General features: G+C 55.8%; 1 protein-coding gene across 1 annotated transcript in view; it reads right to left on the bottom strand.

Moving 5' to 3' along the window:
* LOC119110910 (death-associated protein kinase 2) overlaps nucleotides 1–21,114 on the bottom strand; it is a gene marked incomplete at its 3' end in the record, with an annotated part of 80,187 nt that extends 59,073 nt beyond the window's left edge. The window contains 2 exon segments of the mRNA XM_037234786.1: nucleotides 4,910–5,131; nucleotides 20,948–21,114. Of these exon segments, the coding sequence (XP_037090681.1) occupies nucleotides 4,910–5,131; nucleotides 20,948–21,021 (296 nt within the window).
* Between the last annotated feature and the right edge of the window lie 1,147 nt (nucleotides 21,115–22,261).

Below are 22,261 nucleotides of genomic sequence, written 5' to 3'. Positions count from 1 at the left end.
TAGCTTTGTGGTAGGTCTTTTCGACCAAGGGGTTGCAAAAACCTATTGAATATTTGAAACTTACAGCCGTTGTTACAGTGCAAGTTCCATCATCGCGTAATTTATACGGGTTCAAGGTAGGCATTAGCATCCGTTTCACGTAGGCGAGACGTAAGGCAGCCGTGCTAAGCATCCATAAAAAACGTGAAATTCATTTTCAGATTCCACAGCCAGCGTCAACCTGTGTAACATACCAGTTTAACATACCACAGAGTGTGATACCACTTAATTCTTCCTGCCTTTTTGATTGCTTTTAGAAGTGCCATCTGTTGCTTAAAATGTCGACCAATTTCTCTGCAAGATGCTCCAACTGTAAACTTGTACGTATTTCATACATAAATTGGATTAATTCGCCAGCCGCCCAAACATGTTTGATATGCACCCAAGAGTGAACAATTCACAAGGAATGAAGGAGACAATTTGAACCACGAAACTTGTTTTTACCGCCATTTTTGCCCTGTTAAACCTTTGGTTAACCGTTTTCTTGGTCCATGGCGTTGCTCAATAGTGTTAAATCTAAACCTTTCGAGTGTCTAACCCACCAGGTTACCTGACAAGGCTATCCAAATGCTGCCATACTGACCTTCGGGACAGACCTGACGCAGCTAATACAGAAGTGTTTGATGGCGAAATTCTGCCCTCTGGAGGTGTTTATCATGCACACCTCTTACTTGTTCCGCATTCTAATCTCGTAGGTTGGTGGGCATGATTGATATTTATGTTTGGGGGGTAAGTGGGATGACTCTGTCTGCCAGCAGACCATGCAAAAGGTACTGACTTTTTGTTTTGGGGAGCAGGAAGAAGCCAAGAAGTCTCCTGTGGACCAAGTAATTGCTTTCCTTACCTGCTTTCAACACATGTTTAGTAACTAGAGCTAGCCATTTTCTGTTTTAATCCATCGAGTTTTGTTATAAGACAAATGATGATGCTACAAGGCATGCAATGGGCTAATTTTGTTCCATATTCTTGATAATTTGCCCCAAATTTCTTGAAATGGTCCGTCATGGCTGCTTTAACCAGATGTTTCCTATAGTTGTCACGTTTTGTTGACTGGCAAATGACTGTACTGTAAATATGCACCATATTTTTAACACAGGAATTATCTAAGCTGCATAGCAATTATCATATGAGTTAAATATTAGTATGTAACAAATAGTCAGACCGTCCCATTTAAAACGTGAAGCCAAGATCTCACACTTTGTTATGAAATATGAATAAACAAGCCTTAATAGATGCCTTTGTTGCAGCTGAAAAGGCAAGCAGGAATACTGGCATGGCCATCTAAAAATTATGTTACTTTTGGAGAAGAGAGATTGCTTTGTGGATCATACCCATTGTTGCCCTTGACATAGGCTAACCATGACAATCAAAATGAGTTTGTTCAAAGTGATCTAAAGTGTTTTGATTTGTGTGTTGTCAACTTTGTCTGATGTCAACAAGCATACACTAATGAACTGAATAGAAATGCGAGTTGAAACCAGTCAAAATAGCTTTATCATGTTTTTATCACGAGTGCTGCTGTCAATAGATAGGTGAGTTGAGATGACGTTCAACATATGGGCCACTAAGTTAGGTTAAGTTGGTTAAGTGCATGCCAAGTGGCAATAGGATTTGTGCAAGAATCAGTAACTCACAACTGCTGCCGTGGTACAAACAGGTTAGACAGGATGAGATGAAGGTTACTTATAGTAAAATAAGGTATACCTGTTTAGGTTAGGCATAGTTAGGTTACTTTCGTGGAAATAGGCATTAGTATTTTGTAAAAAAGTGGCAAAATGTTTGTTTTCCCTGACCCCATCTTAACAGAAGCCAGAGGTATGTCTATTGTGTTTGACTTGGTGATGGGCTGATGTGTAGGAGTCCACGGTTTTTTGTTTGAGTGTTTTATGCTTGTTTAATTTTTTAATGTTATTTTTTATTGAATTCCTCTGCTTTGTTTTGTGTAAAAGTGCTGTGGAAGGGAAGTGCAAAGTGCAGCATCAAATAATTGGTGTTCATAATGTTTTATGCTCATTACACTTTAATGAAATTATTATGTTTTAACGTATTCTGTTTCACTTAAATGGCCTAAGGTGTGAAAAAGCAGAACACTTGTGTCAGCTTTCTGATATTACGTCCATGCCAACTTGAAATATATGTCTTTGTTTGCTAAAGCATCAGTCACGAGCTCATAAGTTTCATCTTTTGTGAATTAATTTTTTCACTCCCGCACGGTCCTTTTGCGATGGAATTTTTCACCCCCACCCTAGTTTAAAAGCGATTCTAGCTCCCTTTTGCAGATTGAGGTCCATTAGTGCCTGGATAATTCTTAAAAATGCTTTCAATATCTGTTCCAAAACAAAGTCACTCAAGTTCGCCTCCATTGCCATGGCGGGCTTAAATGGGTCCGTGCAGTGTTGATTTGACGCCTGCAGCTTGAACTAGCCGGTCAAAAGAAGCATTCGTCATGTTTTCAGTTACACCAATCTGATGCAGGTGAGCTGATCACATGAGCACCCGCTAGGCCCTTTTCCCTGCTGAGGCAACGGTAAAAAGCACCAATAGTGCAGGGGTTCAGCGCCAGTTCTTTATCTTTCTTCTATCAATGTGCACAAAGAGGCTCACGCTTACGACCATGGGTGATAGACCCGCTGTTAAAAGAGCAATATTGTTAGCCAGTTAGCGGCGGCTCGGCGTTTACAGTCGTCGAACGACCGGTCTAACATGCCCGGCTCCATCTCGGCTGGGTCCGTGTATCTCCTGGCCATTTGTATACGGCGCCGGACCGCACAGGCTTTATGCCGCCAGCGTGCACATTGGACCGGTTAGATCACGATGAAACGTTTATGGCATGTCTGACTATGGAATCATGGTCATTGTACACGAGTGAATCTGCGTATCGATCAGAATAAATCGTGTCTGGCGTGACGGCCAAAAGGCGGTCATGTTGCGACCGTAAGCGATAGAGTGAGGGCTCATCATTCACAAAGACATGCGCTTTAGAGCACCATTGTCACATATGTAAACAGAGAAAGCTATGGCGAGGTCGGCGGCGTGACTGTGCGCGGACAAGATATGTTAGCGAGCGAGGAGCATGCACAGTACAGTGTCACTTAGAAGAAAAACAGCTCCTAAAAATGGCTCCCATGCATCCCCGCACAGCATTGTGGTAGTGTGACTCCTAACGGGCGCACACACACACACATACACACACACACACACACACACACACACACACACACACACACACACACACACACACACACACACACACACACACACACACACACACACCACTACACACTACACACGCAGCGCACACGCACGCACGCATGCACCGCGGCACACACGCACACATACGCACGTACCCACGCAACGCCCGCGCGCACACACGCATCACGCACGTACTTACTCACGCACTGCACGCATATGCACCCACACAACCCCACACCACACCCACACCCACAACCCACACACACAGCACAGAATAGAGAGATAGAGATTAGTAGAGAGAGAGAGACTAGAGGAGATAGAAGAGAGATATGATAGAGAGAGAGAGATAGATAGAGATAGATAGAGAGAGAGATGAGATAGAAGAGAGAGAGAGAGAGAGAAGAGAGAGAGAGAGAGAAAGAGAGATAGATAGAGAGAGAGATCGAAGAGATGAGAGAGATTATATATATATATATATATATATATATATATATATATATATATATATATATATTGTATTTTAATGCCGTGGGCGCTACAACAAGGAATGCGATGCATTGTAGCAGCAAATCAAATCACGAGATTACGTCCTATTACTGTTTTCAATCATCAGGTCGCCGATCGCGACGACTGCCTCCGGCTGGCGATATTTCATGTGTGGTCTGTCGTTGGCCCAGTGGAAGGTTCTCGCTGCCGGTGTGCAGGTGAGTGAGGGGGAGTATCGATCGACCACGGCGAGGGGCGATGGATCTGCCGCGGAGGTCACTATTGACCGGCGTCGGGCTGGGCTAGGCCGTCCACGCCGGCGCCCGCCCAGCCGGTCTCCTTCCATACATTAGCGGCGCGGCGCGGTTGCGGCGAAAGCGGCGCTTCGGCGGCGCCTCGGTAACCGCGTCATCGCTGGCGGCCGCGCCGCTCGCGTCCCCACCGGCGGTGGCGGCAGGGCGCCGGTTACGGACGCCGTCGCGGGACCTGACAGACGAGCCTGGGGATCCGGGCTCACCGACGGACGGACGCCGGCCACGGAGTGCTGTGGAAGGGGACGACGCGGCGGCGGGCTTGGCGATGGCACCTGACCGACGACCCAGCTCTCACGCGGCAGCTGCGTGGTCGGGACACCGCTCGGCAGCCCTCGCTCACCCGGCGGGGGTGACCTCTTTCCCCTTCCCCCCCCCCTCCCCCGCCCGGCCTGGACACCATTGCGGCAGGTCCCGACTGAGGCCGCTCCTCCGGCGCTGGCTCAGTCGGCAGTCGCACGCTGCTGATGTATGGCGCTCCCAGGCGCAGCTGTCGGTCGCCGGTCCGAGCAGGCCCCACCGGCTACTGTTTGTCGGCCGCGCCCGGTCGGCCCCAGTCGGGGACCATGCCACCGAGGTCGCGGCTGAGACGAGCGCCATACATGGCCAGCAGGCGGTCACTGCCACTCACCGCACACGCCGTCCCAACACCAGACCCAGCCGACCGCTGACTCACGGCAGCCCGCAGCGGCGTCCGCTCTGCTGGTCGACTGAGGCCGACCCACCGACGTGCAGCCAGCTGCCGTTTACCGCAAATACGGTGCATGACCATGCCCGCATCTCTCTCCTGGCTGACTGTCGACTTCCGCTGCCCCCCCCCCCCCCCTTTCAGCGGCCTGCGGCCACGGCCCGAGCGATTCTACCAGGACACGGGTACTCACAGCTCCAGCACCAGGATGACGTAGACGTCGTTGTCGAACACGTCGTGCAGGCTGATGACGTTGGGATGCGCCATCTGCATGAGCAGGTTGACCTCCTGCTGGATGTCGGCCATGGGCTGGCCGCGCCGCGATGACGCCACGCGCCGCTTACGGATGAACTTGGCGGCGTACTCGGTGGCCGTGGTCTTCTCCCGGCAGCGGCGCACCACCGCGAACTGGCCGCTGCCACGCAAAGAGAGGTCGTTAGCGCGGCGTGCGGCTGACGCATCGTGTGATCCAGCGTCGGACCTTCGGAGCCGGTCATCGTCCACTTAGGGACGCTGGCAACATGGTGCACATTGGGAGCCTGCTTCACCGAAATAAGGAAAAATGGATCCGCTATTGGTTTCACGCCTTAGAGGTGCCTTTTTGGTGTTGTGTCTGCCACCGATATAAATATCGGAGCTGAGTTCAGGTCAGCGGAGTGCATACGTGAATCTGTGTTACATTCGTGGGGTGCGGGGTACGGCCATAGGTACATCAGAACTACAAGCATAGGTTATAATCTCATATAAGCAGTACGCTTAAAGAGAGCCTACAGACTGACATCGGCGCTGTTGTCTTCGGTGCTGGTAAAGCCGAGGTTCGGGTTTTGGACAGCGGCATGATTTTGTTTTTGCCACCCGAAACAGTTATCTCTTGGCAAGGCAGAAAAAGACAGGCTGCTGCCAGAATGCCTCACATATCGCCGAAGGATCGAAGGCTTAGTTGATTTACCCGCGAGATTACCATCAGCGCGCCCACCGAGTTCGCCGAATGTAACATTGGACATGATGATATACGAGCCGTGCACTATAGCATTACAGGGAGTAATGATGATCGCAGTCAATTGAATGGCTATTGCGAAAAGAGACGACAGCGCAGGTAGCACAACCTCTTGGGAATCGTCAGCATGTCGTCCTCGGACTCAAGACTGAACCGTCAGCATGTCGTCCTCGGACTCAAGACTGAACCGTCAGCATGTCGTCCTCGGACTCAAGACTGAACCGTCAGCATACCTGTCCAAACCAGCTGCCAATATGGAAACTGGGGCGAGGCAGCCATCAACCAAATTCTAAACGCCCCGCACGGTGGTGAGATGATTTAAGCGGGGCGTGTCTGTCACGTGCACTGCCAGCGCGCCGCCATTGCACCTTCATGATGCACTCGGCAGGTGAGGGGCAAACCTCGTACCTCCAGTTTCCTAGGCGCGCGGCTAACCGACTTCACTCCCGGTACCCGGTCGCTCTGCCAGAGCGTAACACATTCTAGGGGCATGGCTTGACGACAGGCAGCGCTCACCTCACCAGCCACATATGCTCGCTGAGCCCTTGAGGTGTCGCGGACTGCAGTTTGCGTAACCACAGGCACCAAGGTGCACGCGAGTACCGTTCATCATCGTGACTACAAAGCGTGTCACCAAAGCGGAACAGGTCATCGGCCAGCGGGGTGGCGCGGCGGAGCGTGGCACAGAAGAACGCGCGTCTCAGAGCGTTCCGCCGCATCGGTACTGGACTCAGTGCGCGTACCACAGCGGTACTGGACTCAGTGCGCATACCACAGCGGTACTGGACTCAGTGCGCATACCACAGCGGTACTGGACTCAGTGCGCGTACCACAGCGGTACTGAACTCAGTGCGCATACCACAGCGGTACTAGACTCAGTACACGTACCACAGCGGTGCTGGACTCAGTGCGCGTCCCCCAGCGGTACTTGACTCTGTGCGCGTCCCCCAACGGTACTGGACTCGGTAGGCGTCGCTCAGTGCACGTGCCGGTCGTCGGCAGGCCCTCCCCGGCGTCATAAAGCAACGCTTGGCGGCTAGCGCGCCGCGCCGCGCCGCGCCACGCCGACACCTGACGGATTTAGAGGCGGCGTCCGGTCCGACGGGCGCCGCCACGCCGCTCGTACGGGCCCGGTTTGGCGCGGAGCGGATTGCGCCGAGGAGCGCCGACGCCGCGGCCGTGCGCCGCAGCGGCGAGCGGGTGTCGTCGCTGCGACGGGCCCACCGCACACCTGGCTCCGCCGCTCCCCTCCGGCGCCCGCACGGCGTGGCCCACTGGCAGGTAACCGTGGCGTGTGGCCGGTACGGTGGGGCAGTGCTACCTGCGAGGTTGCGCGGTGAAGGAGTATTGCCATCAGCGTTCTGATCTGGCCATGCGAGAGAGGTCCCTCTTTCGTCAGTGACACCATCGCCTCTAGTCGCATCGCATCGTCCCTACTTTGCCATCGCCATTTGGCGTCCCATCCCGTGACTATGTCAACGATATGTTACGTCCTTCAGATGGCGTTTGCGACAAAAACGTCGCCAGCGCATCCACATCCACCTTTAACGCATGCGAACAATCTTCCTCCAGAACGTTCAGAAGGCTCTGTCAGCGAACGTCAGGTGGACGTTGAGCAACTAGCCAACGCATGGCGTGGTGCCAGGTCGCCAGGAATCCATGCACCGCGCTGACACATTGTGACCCATTTAGCTGCGATGCGAGGCCGTAAAGCCGGACCGGGGCGCATGACGCATGCCTGTCGCCCGTCAGCCGACCCGCGCGTGGACCGCGCTGATCTCCGGTGATGTCTCGCGAGCTCACTGTTGCAACATTGTTGCATGGCCGGTCTGCCGCCCCGTAGGACGGAGTCCGCCCCACCGGTCACTGCAGCCTCTAAACACGTCACAGGCTAGCGCCCAGCTGTAGAGTCAGCTCGTCGCAGCCGATCCATCCCTGTAGGCCGATCTCCCGGCCAGGCACGGCAACCGCTTGACCAAGTGTAAGTGTCGTGCTGTGGTGAGCCGCCCAGGCGTGGGGCGTTGTGATGCTGCATCACGCCCCCAGACAGAGAAGACCCAGATTCAGACCCGCCTGACTGCTGGTGGGACATGTGCAGCGCGCCTGCTGAATAACCGCTCATGGTTAGCGCTGGGCTACATAGCGGCCTCACTTCGAAACAAGCTGCTAATTATTTGACAGACCACCGCAATGATTGCAATCCTTGTTTGACTCCGCGGGGGTGGGCGAAACCTTTACACGAAAATAATTACTTCGATGCGGGACAAGGCCTTCATTACGAACGATAATCGACGCACTATTACGGGTATTAAATACTTTTCTCTGTCAAACTATAATCTTACTGCCCCGTTGCTTCAATGTTATGCAACACACCATGTAACCTGGTGCTCAGGCGGTCGGTCGCACCATGCGTTTGCTCGCAAGCGCCACAATGGCTGGACGTCGCCGTCACGGGCGCAGAGAGTAACTGAGCGCCGCGGCCAGTCCCGGGACTCCAGCAGGGGCCCTGACCAGTCCCTGACCAGTCCCTGACCAGTCCCTTACTGAGCGCCACGGCCAGTCCCGGGCCTCCAGCAGGGGCCCTGACCATTCCCTGACCAGTCCCTAACTGAGCGCCGCGGCCAGTCCCGGGACTCAAGCAGGGGCCCTGACCAGTCCCTGACCAGTCCCGAACTGAGCGCCGCGGCCAGTCCCGGGACTCCAGCAGGGGCCCTGACCAGTCCCTGACCAGTCCCTAACTGAGCGTCGCGGCCAGTCCCCGGGACTCAAGCAGGGGCCCTGACCAGTCCCTGACCAGTCCCTAACTGAGCGTCGCGGCCAGTCCCGGGCCTCCAGCAGGGGCCCTGACCAGTCCCTGACCAGTCCCTAACTGAGCGCCGCGGCCAGTCCCGGGCCTCCAGCAGGGGCCTGCCGCTGCAGAGGACCGTCTATTGTGACCTGTCTTAGAGATCCAGTGCGGGAGCCGTCTTCTATGACCTGTCTTGGAGATCCAGTACGGCGCCTGCTGCTGTGACCCCTCTTCGGGGTCACAACAGCAGGCGCCGTATTGGTGCGCGCGGGGCGCCCGGGGGTGTCTGTTGTGACCTGTCTTGGAGATCCAGTACGGGCCGTCCGTTGTAACCTGTCTGGGAGATCCAGTGCGGGGCCATCTTTGTTGACCTGCCTGGGAGATCCAGTACGGGCCGTCCGTTGTAACCTGTCTTTGAGATCCAGGACGGGCCGTCCGTTGTAACCTGTCTTGGAGATCCAATGCGGGGCCACCTGTGTTGACCTGTCTTGGAGATCCAGTGCGGGGCCATCTGTGTTGACCTGTCCTGGAGATCCAGTACGGGCCGTCCGCCGTGACGGCGTCTGGCGGAGGTTTCAAGAGATAGAGGATGAGCCAGTCCGCAGACACCTCTGGGCGTTGGACCGTGATATCCCAGTTCGGCCTCCAAGCGAGGCTCTGGTATTTCAGGGAGAGCGAGATCGTCAGCCGTCGCTCCCTACATTTAAAGGCCTCGCTCCAGAGGCGAAAGCGCCACAGATCACGCCGTGTGCTCCTGGAGAGACTTGTTACACAGTTCACGTCGCAGGTACTGCAGCCCCAGGCGCCCGGCAGAACGGCCTGCAGACTACAGCCCAGCTAGCGATATGTGGTGCGCCGTGCCCTCATGAAGCGGCGCATTCCTCGGCTCCTGGCTTCCCCAGCTCGTGGTACCGAGTGAGGTGCCGCCCCACGCTCCAACCTCGTCACTCGCCGGCGCGTGGTCAACAGCGCAGTACGGCCGCCCCGGCGCTGGCGCCAGCTACGCCCTGCAGCGGACCAGGCGGTGATAGAGCCGTCACTACAAAAACAGAGGCGGCGGCCCCGGGCCTGCCGGCGACGCCAGCCGGGCATTGTTCGGACGGCCGGCCGAGCCGCCCGCTCGGAATTCAATAAACACGGCGGTCGACGGGGCCACAGTCGGGGCGAGGTCGGCCGGAGGTGAGGCCAGCTGGCGGTGCCGGTCGCCGGTCCCTGCGCGGGTGCGGAGCGACGCCACCGGCGCAGGCCCAGCGAACGCGACGGCAGGCGCCGCTGAGCTGGCCGCTGGGAGCCGCCGCAGGTCGCGTTTCTGTCCGCCTCTTCGTTCTCAGGAGTCAGGAGAGCTAGTCGCGCTGCGCTGACCGGCACCTCACGGGTCGCTGACACCGGAGCTGACGGAGCCTCGTCGTACCAAGTCGTCATCCGGATCAACGAAGTCCTTACGAGACGGCACGTGCCCTGCCTTCCAGGCGACTGCCGCGTGACCGAGGCGCTGTCTCTGCGCGCGGGGCGCGTACGAAGGCCAGTGTCTGCCGAGCGCTCCCGGCTCCCGCGCCTGTTGACGGCAGAGCGGCGCCGCACGGAGGGCCAACATACACAGCATGTCGGCAGCTCCGAGCCGCCGCCTGAAGGAGGCCCCGAGGGCTGCCGTCACCCGGCGCAGGCAGTCGGCCCGCGCGCACTGGTCACATACTGCGCCATCCGTGGTGTGCCTGGCTGCTACACCGCTAATGTCGGCACGAAAACAGCTGGAAGCTGTCGGTCCACGACGAAATAAGTTTATTGCCTCATACCACCCCCATAAAGGTATCAAAGTCACCGCCTTCCTGCATTTCAATGAGGAAAGGTCAGGTCAGCGCGGGACCTCTGATACCGCTCCGGGATCTGATACCGCTCCGGGATCTGATATGGTACCGCTCCGGGATCCGATACCGCTCCGGGATCTGATCTGGTACCGCTCCGGGATCTGATACCGCTCCGGGATCTGATACCGCTCCGGGATCTGATCTGATACCGCTCCGGGATAGATAGGACCTCTGATACCGCTCTGATACCGCTCCGGGATAGGATAGGACCTCTTATACCGCCTGATACCGCTCCGGGTATAGTTTTATGGACCTCTGATACAGCTCTGCTACCGCTACGGGATAGATAGGACCTCTGATACCGCTCTGATACCGCTCCGGGATAGTTAGGACCTCTGATACCGCTCTGATACCGCTCCGGGATAGATAGGACTTCTGATACCGCTCTGATACCGCTCCGGGATAGTTAGGACCTCTGATACCGCTCTGATACCGCTCCGGGATAGTTAGGACCTCTGATACCGCTCTGATACCGCTCCGGGATAGTTAGGGGCGGAGACGCGGGCGGTTACCGTCAGGAGATGAAGATGGGCACGTGACTCTGGCCGGTCGGGCCGGCACATGACCTCATGTGTCCGTGCAGGATACCCGAGCCCACCACTCATTGCAGGGATAAGTGCCCATTACGGACGTGCAGGAGACCTGGTGAAATCTCATGCAGGGCATGGCCTGGCGGCGCGGTGCGCCCGCAGGCCTCTGTCGGACCGGCGCCGCGCACGTCACGGTGCGGGCGCGGCACGCGCTGCTCCTCCGAAGTCATAACACGCAGGACCACATCAGGCGTCCGTCGCCAGTTCGGGGTCCTATCGACCTGCCCGCTGGGACCACGTGACATCGGCTTTGTAAACGTATGCTTTGGACGCCAGCGGTGTACCGTCAACGTCATTCAATGCCCGAGACGACAGCTGCGAGCCGTCCGAACTGGGCCAGAGCTTACGTCAGTCGGGATGTGCGAAACGCCCGGCGGCCCCGGCACCGTTCGGGACGAACCTACGCTCGACAGGCCACACGACCACCCATGAGCACCGTGAGAGAGGTGGCACACAGGCGTCCTCGCGCGCACAGAGGCGGTGTCTTTCCGCAGGGCAGCTGGGCAGGTGGTCTTCGCAGACACCGCAGAGGCTCTCCCAACAGGCGACCCTGAAGTCACTGAATGCCACCGCGGACGTCACCAGCCACGAGACACCATGCCTGGCCTGGTCAGACCCGCTGCGTCTGTCAGGGCACGTGCCCAGTCTCAGCTACACACTGCAGTGGCACCTATGTTGGCCGCACTTGCTGTTTGTGATGACACAAGCCGACGCCTCGTCCGGAGTCGGACCGTGGCAAGAACAGCGCAACATCAGTCACAATTTTTTGTTAGGTACGTACCCAAGAGGAGCTTGACAATTCTAGGATTGACACTAAAGGTAACCTTTTCTAAATAACATCATCTAACCAATGCCTCCTGGTACACTGTAGGTTGATAATTCAGCATAAGAACTGAAAGCAAGCATTGCATTTCGGCACCATGGGTGCATTCCATGGAGACAGGGGTTAGGAAGACAAACCCTTACAGAACGATACATATTCAGTCAATACATATTCAGCTAATAAATCGATAGAACCACCATCACAATCCAGTTTTTTAAAACCTAATGAATCCATGGAAAGATGGCCAGCTAGGCCGATGGGGTGAAGCTGCCAGCGGTGGCGGCCCGGCCCGTTCGGGCTGGCCAGTGCCTGTCCGGTGCGTAGCCAGTTTTTATCAGTTCGCTCGTGAGGTGGTCACATTTCACTGGACTTGTCACCTCCCCTCCAGCCAATAGCTGCTATACCCCTTTTCGAAAAATAGTCCACCTTCATAGAAAGAAACTTCAAAAATCACTGCGCAAAATATTTATTGGGAACATCCTCAGCCTGGAATCACCCAGCATGAGCACTCGCGCCGGCAACGACAAAGTTGCATTAACATCTTATATTCATGAGTGACTTGCCAATGAAATGTCGGGACGGAGCGGAACCTTTTCCAGCTGTTGGCTTACATGGTTTGATTTAAGATAGCGTGCGCCTGCAGTCTCGGTTTATGAAATACGGCTCATCTTTGGTAAGGACAAAGGATATCAAAGGCATGTGTACGAAAATGCGTATTCCTTGCTGAATTATGCAGTAACCCAACAAGGGGACTGTCACTGTCAAAGTTGAAAGGCTGTTGGTTTTATCTCGGCGTTTGCTGAACTCGCCTTAAATCTGTTTCCTCTGAACTCGCTTCAGTTAAGGCCATCTGTTTGGTTGAGGTCCTGAGCTCGGCTGTAGTACTAGTTTCAAGATTGCCTAGTGCACACGAAGCAAACAGCGCCACCATTTTCTCCGAACTGCACAAAAACTCACAATTTCTTCTTTCTGTTGGACCAGCTGCCACGGTTCACCTGACATCTCCGTCTGACCAGCTGCCGCGGTTCACCTGACATCTCCGTCTGACCAGCTGCCACGCTTCACCTGACATCTCCGTCTGACCAGCTGCCGCGGTTCACCTGACATCTCCGTCTGACCAGCTGCCACGGTTCACGTGACACCGCTGCCGGACCAGCTGTCGTGGCTGGCCGTGACTCTGCGCGCCGTCGCGCTCTGAGTCGGCCAGCGGCGGTCGGCGTCACGCACGAGCGGCGCTGCAGGGCCGCCGGACGGCGTCCGCTGCAGGCCGAGAGCCGACACCGAGGCGGCCGGAGAGCGGCTCGAGTGTCGGAAGCCGGTTCCAGCCGCGAGGCACGCTTCCTGGCGGAGCTGGAACCGCAGCTCACGACCTGAGCCCTCACATCGGGACCCGTCCCGGTCATGATCGCCACAGGACGGCGACGGAGCGTGAATCGGCCGCGACCGCATCGACCGCAGCGGAGACGCAAGTCACAGAGCACGGACTGTGATGACGCAGTGTTCCGACAAAATACGACCATCCCGTGGAAGCGGCGCCGTCCGCCGATCTACGCCGTGCGTGATAGCATTTTCAGCTACTTCCTCCTCGTCTACACCGCATGCGTGCGATCCTGCAGCACACACGGGCATGAATTGGTGCTCTGCCCAGTCGTATCCCACGCCACGCCTGGGAGAGCACGACTGGCACGCCATCTGGCCAGTAAGGCGGCCACTGCGTCCAGAGGCTCGGCTGCCGGCTCGGGAGCGCGACCTCCGACAGCCGGCCGCCATCGAAAGTGAGGTCAGCGGGCCACGCAGCCGCCGTCTCACGGCCTCGGCGACCGGCCCCGCCGCGCTCGGCATCAATCAAACGTGGCGCCCCTGCAATTGAGTGACAATGGGAGGGCATTACGGCCGGTCGTCGGTACCTGAGGGGCCGGCCTGCAGAGTCAGCTCACAGCTACCTCTCCGGCGCTTGGTGGCTGGCGGCGCGGCGAGCGCGCACGAGACACGAACGTCGCGCCGACAGGCCAAGAGAGTCACGCGTTCACTGTTTACGGCCTGAGCTCATGACGCCAGCCTGTCGGGCTGGGGTGGTCTCCCTTGCCCCCTGCGTGCCCAGTGGGCGGCGAAGCATGACACAGACCGGTCATGCTGGCGCCCTGCGCTCGCCCAGGCTGCGGCCACGCCGGCGCCGCGCCCCTGCAGATGGGGTGCTGTAGCCGCGGCGTGCGCTCCCGGGCGCGGCGTCTCTCCCCGCAGTCAGGGTGGGCAGCGCAGCGTGACACGCGGACGACGTTTTCCACCGGTTCATGGGCCCGCCTTCAGAGCAGTGCCGGCCGCCGAGTCATGCACCGGTGGCGGCCAGTCTCGCCCGGCCCGTCAGCTGCCACCACACGCTGCACCAGCCAAGCTGCCACTCCATCGCCCGGACACGAGCGAGCCCGTAATGTGCTGTAAGCATGAGCATCGTGTGTGCACTCAGGCCGGACCGTGTGGCGGTCGTAAAACAGCCGCGATCACTGCGGCGCCGGGCGCGGAGCGTGAGGGCCACTCTTGACTAGGCGCTGATGGTGGTGTAGAGCAGACCGGTGCCAGCGATGCTGTGCGGTGGCCGCCGGCTGCTCCGTCAGCCGTCACACGGTTCAGACCGGTGCTGACCCGGCGCTGACCCGCCGCTGATTAGCCCGCTGCCGGCCGGCAGACGTCCGTCGACCGTGGCTCATGCTGTCGTGTCAGTGTGGGGAGGCCCGGTGGCCGAGACCGCACTGCGATGGCATGGGGTCCAAGGGTCCGGGTCCGGGTCCAGGTCCGGGTTCGGATCCGGGTCTGGGTCTGGGTCCGGGTCCGGGTCCGCTACGATAGGCACCAGTTGGCTCGCACCACCTGTGGCCCGTCTGCAAGCGTCGGCATGTGCCTTACAGTTGGCACTCTTATAAGAGCACGCCGACGTTTGAGCATTGAGGCTTCTATAACTTTTGCCTTGTCTTTTCTTCTTCTTTTTTTGCTAGGGTAACCGCGCATTAAGCCAGAATCATCGGGAATCTAGGTCAGAGCGTTAAGGGCATGAGGTGCGCTTAAGACAATGCCTGATTCCGCATTAATTAAAAATAATTGATCCTGAGAACAACGGGGAATAATGTATCAAAATCAAGCCCACTTTCTTACTCATTGCTTATTGTTTTTGGTATCACACAGTCTCTAATAGCGAGCTATTCTTTGAACAATGCTGATAAACCTCAACGATCACACTTATCATACATGAAAGCTGATATTTAGTTGTCTGACGCCAAAATAGAACGCATCTCATCTGTTCAAGGCATATATATCTCAATTGAAGCACAAGGAATGACATAATCTGGCGTTAGATTGTCACCACTACGATATACACATATATATATATATATATATATATATATATATATATATATATACGTCAATCAATCAATATTTAAGGGGCAAAACCCTGCGCTTGGTGGCCTGCAGGGTCACAGAAGAGGGAAACAACTTGGACAGTGCAGCGGAGCCGAGCTCAGGGTTCAGAGCTTAAGGTCAGGGTAATGTTGCCGCGGGACTCAAGGTCAGTGTTCAGAACTCAAGGTCAGGGCTCAGAGCTCGAGGTCGGGGTCAAGCTGCCGGAGAGCTCAAGTTCAGGGTTCAGAGCTCGAAGCTGGAGTCATGTCGTAGCGGAACTCAAGGTCAGGGCTCAGAGCTCAAGGTCAGGGTCATGTTGCCAAGGAGCTCGAGGTCAAGGTTCAGAGCTCGAGGTCAGTGTCAAGCTGCCGGAGAGCTCAAGTTCAGGGTTCAGAGCTCGAAGCTGGGGTCATGTCGCAGCGGAACTCAAGGTCAGGGCTCAGAGCTCAAGGTCAGGGTCATGTTGCCAAGGAGCTCAAGGTCGAGGTTCAGAGCTCGAGGTCAGGGTGATGTTGCCCTAGAGCTTGTACCGGCCCACAGCGTTGATGGGATTACGACCTGCAGTTCAACAAAAACGGAAGGCTCATGGATGGCGGTGCCGCGTAGGCTCCCATCCATGGCTGGCCGATATGGTCGCCGACGAGCCAAGCCTGCACTGCAACACATTTCAGACGGTCGCTGACATTCATGTGGCAGCGCCGACCTGTCGTCAGGGAGGCCAGCCTCCCACGCGCCCGGCCGCGAGACGTTCCCCAGCGACCTCAGGCTCAGAAGCCCCTCTACTCATCGCCTGGCAGGCCCAGATGCAAACTGATCGACACCAGAAATATACGACCGTCTGTATATGGACACGAACAGAGGACGGATAGCTTTGATCCCAGTGACGTCCCTGGGTGGCTGACATGAGGCACGTTAGGCACAAACTCTGTACCAAAGAAAATAATACAAATAGACCAAATATGGTGGGCGCCCCACGAGGGTTGCTATGCAAGTATCTGTACCGTGTGAGGCAGGGGTAGAAGAACCTGTTCCGCAGCCTATCTGTGGTCTGCTTCTCAACTCCAGGCCACTAGCAAGCCGCGGTTCCGTGGGCTTTAACGAATGATCGAGGCTGCACTGATGAAGGACCTATTCCGCAGCCTGTCTGTGGTCTGCTTCTCAACCCCAGGCCACCAGTAAGCCGAGGGTCCGCGCGCCTTGACGAATGATCGAGGCTGCACTGATGGAGTACAGTTGGTTGATAGACCTAAGCCGCGGGGAAGATATCGGGCGTTGATGTCGATAGCTAATGCACCACACGATAACAACCGACAGAAGGCCCTTATCAGGATGCTAGCTACGACTGGTGTGGGGTAAATGTAGATGCGGTGTCAATGTATACAAAGCAAAGAAGGCATCAATGGGCTATAGAAAGCTAGTGAAACATTGAAAGTCGAATATCCATAAAAGGGTCAAATGCATTATGAGGTATGCGAATAGCTGTAAATGTTAAAAATAATCTCAGAGCATCTTGCCGATATTCTCGGTATTTTTCCAACCGATCTTTCCCAGCGAGCAATCCATGGTAACAGTTCTTGTAACCTAGGCGGAGAATCGGCGACAGTCACTGAAACATATGGCTGGTAAAATATACATGCGGAAGAAACGGCACGAAACATCCGGCTTTCGGTCATGCCTTCAGAGAAACGCGGTGAACGGTTCGACACGTCCGTTAAACATGGCGCCTGGCCAGCCGGGGCACGGAAGGTGGACTCCCCGGGACAGCCCACCAGTAAAACAAACCCTGACCGCAGGCAGCCCACCAGGTCAATTAATACCGAGCGCAGACATTCCAGCAGGTCAACTAACGTCGACCGCAGACATTCCAGCAGGTCAACTAACGCCGACCGCGGACAGCCCAGCAGGTCAACTAACACCGACCGCAGACATCCCGGCAGGTCAACTAGCCCTGACCGCAGACATCCCGGCAGGTCAACTAGCCCTGACCGCAGACATCCCGGCAGGTCAACTAGCACTGACAGCAGACATCCCAGCAAGTCAACAAATGCCGAGCGCAGACACCCGGACAGGTCAACTAACGCCGACCGCAGACATTCCAGCGGGTCAACTAACGATGACTGCAGACATCTCGGCAGGTCAACTAACGCAGACCGCAGACGCCCAAGCAAGTCAACTAGCACTGACCACAGACATCCCAGCAGGTCAACCAACGCCGAGCGCATACACCCGAACAGGTCAACTAACGCCGACCGCAGACATTCCAGTGGGTCAACTAACGCTGATTGTAGACATCTCGGCAGGTCAACTAACGCCGACCGCAGACATTCCAACAGGTCAACTAACGCTGACTGCATACACCCGAGCAGGTCAACTAATGCTGACTGCGGACACCAGAGCAGGTCAATTAACCATGACCGCAGATAGCTGTGCGAGATCAGTGGGCCGGAGTGAGGCGGGTCGGCGACTGACGCGTCCCGTGGCCGCCGACCGCGGCGACACCGTGTGGCAGTTAGATGCAAAATTATTCATGGATCGGATGATGGATGGTGGTCATCTGGCGGCTGCTTAATCACACACGGCTGCGGCGGGCCGAGGTGGCAACTCTAGCGCGAGGCGTGTCCTATGCCCGATCCGTCAGCGCTGCCTCCGGGGCCGCGTGTCCCGTGAGAGGCCCCGTCCAGCGGAGGTGGCCTTTCACCAACGTGAGGCTCTCTGACGAGTGGCTTGCCGGTGCCGTCTCCGGCGCCGCGTGACCCACGAGAGGCCGGGGCCTCCCCGGCCGGCGGAGGTGGCCTCTCATCGACGTGAGGCTCCCAGACGAGAGACCTGCCGGCGCTGCCTTCGGCCTCCCGTGTCCCGCGAGAGGCCCGGCCGGTGGAGGTGGCCTCTCACCAACGTGAGGCTCCCTGACCAGAGACCTGCCGGTGCTGCCTCCGACGCCCGTGACTCGTGAGGGAACACCCCGTGGTGACTGGACACTGGCCTGCGCTGCTTCCGTTCGCTTGCCGCTGGCGGGGTCGCGGCTGGGTCAGTGACCTGTGTGGAGGTCCCGCTAGCCGGAGAGGCAGAATCGGAGGCTGGACAGGGTGCAGTGCAGGACGGCAGCGGACAGGGGGCGGAAGGGATGGTAGCTAATGGCGCAGGCGCCAGACATGGCAGCGGACAGGGGGCGGAAGGGATGGTAACCAACGGCGCAGGCGCCAGACATGGCAGCGGACAGGGGGCGGAAGGGATGGCAACTAACGGCGCAGGCGCCAGACATGGCAGCGGACAGGGGGCGGAAGGGATGGCAACTAACGGCGCAGGCGCCAGACATGGCAGCGGACAGGGGGCGGAAGGGATGGCAACTAACGGCGCAGGCGCCAGACATGGCAACGGAAAGGGGGCGGAAGGGATGGTAACCAATGGCGCAGGCGCCAGACATGGCATGAGGAGTCCTGCCCGTCACGAGCAATGGCTGTTGGCTAGAGGTGCCAGTCCTAAGGCTATGTTCCTGCTTGCCAGGCGGCTGAATCTGGCAGCCCCATCAGCTGAAGTAGACCGCAACAGTCGGCTAGCATGGTAGCATTTGGTAGCGCCCCAAATTCATGAACCCTCTCGCTGGGTCATCCGGTCGGAGTCAGCCGAATCCTACGGCCAGTGCAAACCAACGATATGTTCTCCCCATTGTAGAAATCGCACAGATAACCTATATAACTGCACAGATAAGGCTGTTTTCATAAGCTGAGGTTCCCCGACAATCGTAGGACATTTCTTTCGCGCAAGAACATAGCCGAGAACAGTACTCGTGAAGTCACCCTGTCCTTTATAGACCAGGCTCCAACGGGCCAGTTCAGTTCGAATCCCCGGCGCTGCAGGCTCTGCGTGCACTGGTCCGCTCCGGCATCCCGTCATCGTCGGCGCCTGGCAGCACAAACGGGACCCGAGAATCCGCGCAGTCATATTCTGGAACAAGCGGCGCTGCGCTCGATTTGTCACGCCAGATGCGACACGCGTTCAATGCGAGGCAAGTGGCGCGTGCTTGCTGCGCGGGGCGCGCCGGCAGGGGTCGCCATTTGCACCATGACCGGTCGGCCGCCGCCTGCCAAGTGACGTCTATTTCCGTACGGAGAGGGCGCCGCGTGCGGCAGTAGCGTCAGAGGACGACCAAGTGTGAAGCGGGGGCGTCCGCGCTGGACGGCCGCGGTGCTTTGTGGCGCTTTACCCGGCGCTGCTGATTCAGCGTGCGGCTTCCAATGAACCTGGGTCCTTGGAATCGGCAACAGACTATCCTCGTCCTGTCTTTGTGTTCCCGTTCTTGCAACAACAAACAAAACAAAAACACACGCGATAACGGTCAAGCAATAGGCGTGGCGCTGTTTACCACATGCATGCAGGCATTTGTTTGTATAATTCGAATGTGCGAGTGAGGACAGCAGGCATAAAGTATCTCAATGGCCTATGAGAGGAAACGCCGTAAGAAACGAGAGCCACTTCGCTGGTTACCTTCCGCTTGGTATTTAGCCCGCACGTTCGTTAACAATAGGCTTAGTATTACACTATGTGCTTGCCGGAAACTGGACAAAATTGAACAAGGTATACTACAGGTGTTTGAACAAGATATTATGCGTGTATATATATATATATATATATATATATATATATATATATATATGTTTATTTTTGTTGAGCTTGGCCACTCCGTCAGCTGTTCTGATTACGGGAGCAAACACAGCACAATACTCTCTCTAGTCCGCCGAGCTCTGACCTTAACGTCGGCCCAATGAAAGGCAAGTGCCCGCCGCACAGTCACGGCTGAACAATGCTGAGAAGAGATGGTGCGGCCAAACTGCCGGGACGACCATCTTACTGCGACAAAACGTTGAACTCATGAAAATTTCAATGGATGTTGACGTGGCCCATTCTGAAACCAACATGCCGCATAATCTGCTAATGCACGAAGTCATGGTTCATTTATGGCAACGTTTTTGTTCATAACATTCCGACAGACTCAAGGAGCAGGCAGTGTTCATGTGCTCGGAATTTCTTGTGCCCAAAAACTGTGTCTTGAAATTGTAAATTTCTACTTATTTCAGGAACGAATATAGTAAGAATGCCTTGTTTGGCCCATTCTCACTAAGACTACGCTGTGCACCCAATAACCCACCCCACACATGCCACATAGAGCTCCACGAAGTTGTTGAGGTGGCCAGGAGAGTGCCTTTCAAGCCAAGTTATTATTTTGTCATGGTTACACGTGCCAAGCGTACCTGTAATCATACGGCCTCAGTGGCTGGAGAAATGTGCCTGCGCACAGACAGTTGGTTGGATACCCCGCCTCTCGTAGAAGATTTCGTTGTCGCCCTTAAGAGCCCTTATACATTATTACACAAGCTGACAGGGAACAGAGACACCCATTTCCCGGAAGATGGAATTGGCACACGTAGTACGTTGCAGACGCACGCTTTCATCGAGATCTCAATGTACGCACGCCGATAGGGAATATGTTGGGCTAAGCTTCAGCATGCAAGGTGTGGCGTTTCAGCGCATTTAACGGAAGTTTCATCATCGCATGTGCTAAATTTTTGAAGTGCTGAAGGACGTAGAATCAAAATAACAAAAGGTAAACATCAGATAACGCTTACAGGCCAGTAACATAGCTAGGTTCCGCCAAGTTCTTTAACGACACAGTTATCGATACGTTAATTTGTTGACACCACACGTTTAAACGACTTCTAGCCGGATACCAGTCAATTCAAGCACAAAACTTGATAAATCCTATTTTTGCGAGCTTACCTGCCAAGCTCCTCGAAAATGTCATAGAAATCCTCCAATGGTTCCGTTCGAAACTCCATATTCACCGCACTCATCTACAGCACTGTCATAGCACACCGTCTGTCGTACCAGCAGCCGCCGGCCCCTGACCGACACGCGCGCACGCACCCCCCCGGCGCCCTCCGACGGCTGACTGCCGACGCTGGTGCTGGCCGGGCACGGCCGCCCGTTTTTGTCCGAACCGCCAGTGTCAGCGACGCGCCGCCCTCTCGCGGCGCGCCGAGCCACCGTGCGCGTGCCGTACCTGTCCGTGCCTTCGGACGGACACACGTGGTGCCAGCCGGAATGAGATGGCCGATCAAAGAGTCACAACTTCGTAGATGTGGCCTTGAGCGAAGAAGATGTTGCTGCTGTAAGTGTGCCAAGAGCTGAAGCAGCGGAAATTTCAGAAGGGCCTGGGGCTTTTCTGATCTGTTGCTTTTCCGGGGGGGGGGGGGGGGGACTGAGGACGCTGCAAAGAAAAGCAGAGTCTGTCCCATTTCCCAGAAGATGAAGACGCAGAAGCTTTCTTGCTTTCTTGCTTTCTTTTTTTGCTTTTGCAGAATACGCAGATCTTTATTCTCCCGGATAAACGCTTCACATGGAGCACTGGCCCTTTTAGGGTGATTGTTGGCGCCAGGTGCGACCTGGTTCAGGAACAATGCTGGTCCTGGGTTGGTCCTATCAAAAGCGCTAGTTCTATACGAGCGTTAGCAGTCGGGATTCAGGTTCGTGAGAGATGTGGCGCATGTCGTCATCACCGGAGCTCAAAAAAGGAAAGAAAAACGCAAGTATTATGCTGGTGAAAGCAAGGAATACCGGCAGATTTACACGAAAATGTGGAAATCTACGATAATCAGCTTATAACTAAGTACCAAGAAGGCTTAGATTACTCAGCTTACAACTCAGAGCAAGATGTGTTAAGTGTTTAACTGTCAGTCAGCGAGATGAAGTATCTTCTCATAAGGTCATCGTCTTCAAACTCCAGGTCCTCGACCGCTCGTTTCACTGTGTGAACTTCGAATGAAAATATTTTCTTTTCGCATGCTGGCAAAGGATGACATTTTGGCTCCTCTGATGGTTTTCTGCGCAAATCGAGGATGACATATCCATGGTAATACGTTGAAACATTTCGGAGACAAAACGTTGGGCTTTTGCTCTCACAAAGCCTCTCAAAACAATCCGTTAGTAACACAAATCGCGCTTGTATGATCTTTCTGAGTACTGCCGTCCGCAAAGGTATTTTTGTTTGGTCAGAGCGTTCGGCCGGTAATCCTTGCGGTCAAGCGTTGTTGG

The sequence above is a fragment of the Pollicipes pollicipes genome, unplaced genomic scaffold (genome assembly GCF_011947565.3).
Source record: "Pollicipes pollicipes isolate AB1234 unplaced genomic scaffold, Ppol_2.1 Scaffold_724;HRSCAF=833_pilon_pilon_pilon, whole genome shotgun sequence".
In the NCBI taxonomy this organism is placed as follows: domain Eukaryota; kingdom Metazoa; phylum Arthropoda; class Thecostraca; order Pollicipedomorpha; family Pollicipedidae; genus Pollicipes; species Pollicipes pollicipes.
The sequence above is the reverse complement of the archived record's forward strand: the minus strand, read 5'-3'. Positions and strand labels throughout refer to the sequence as shown.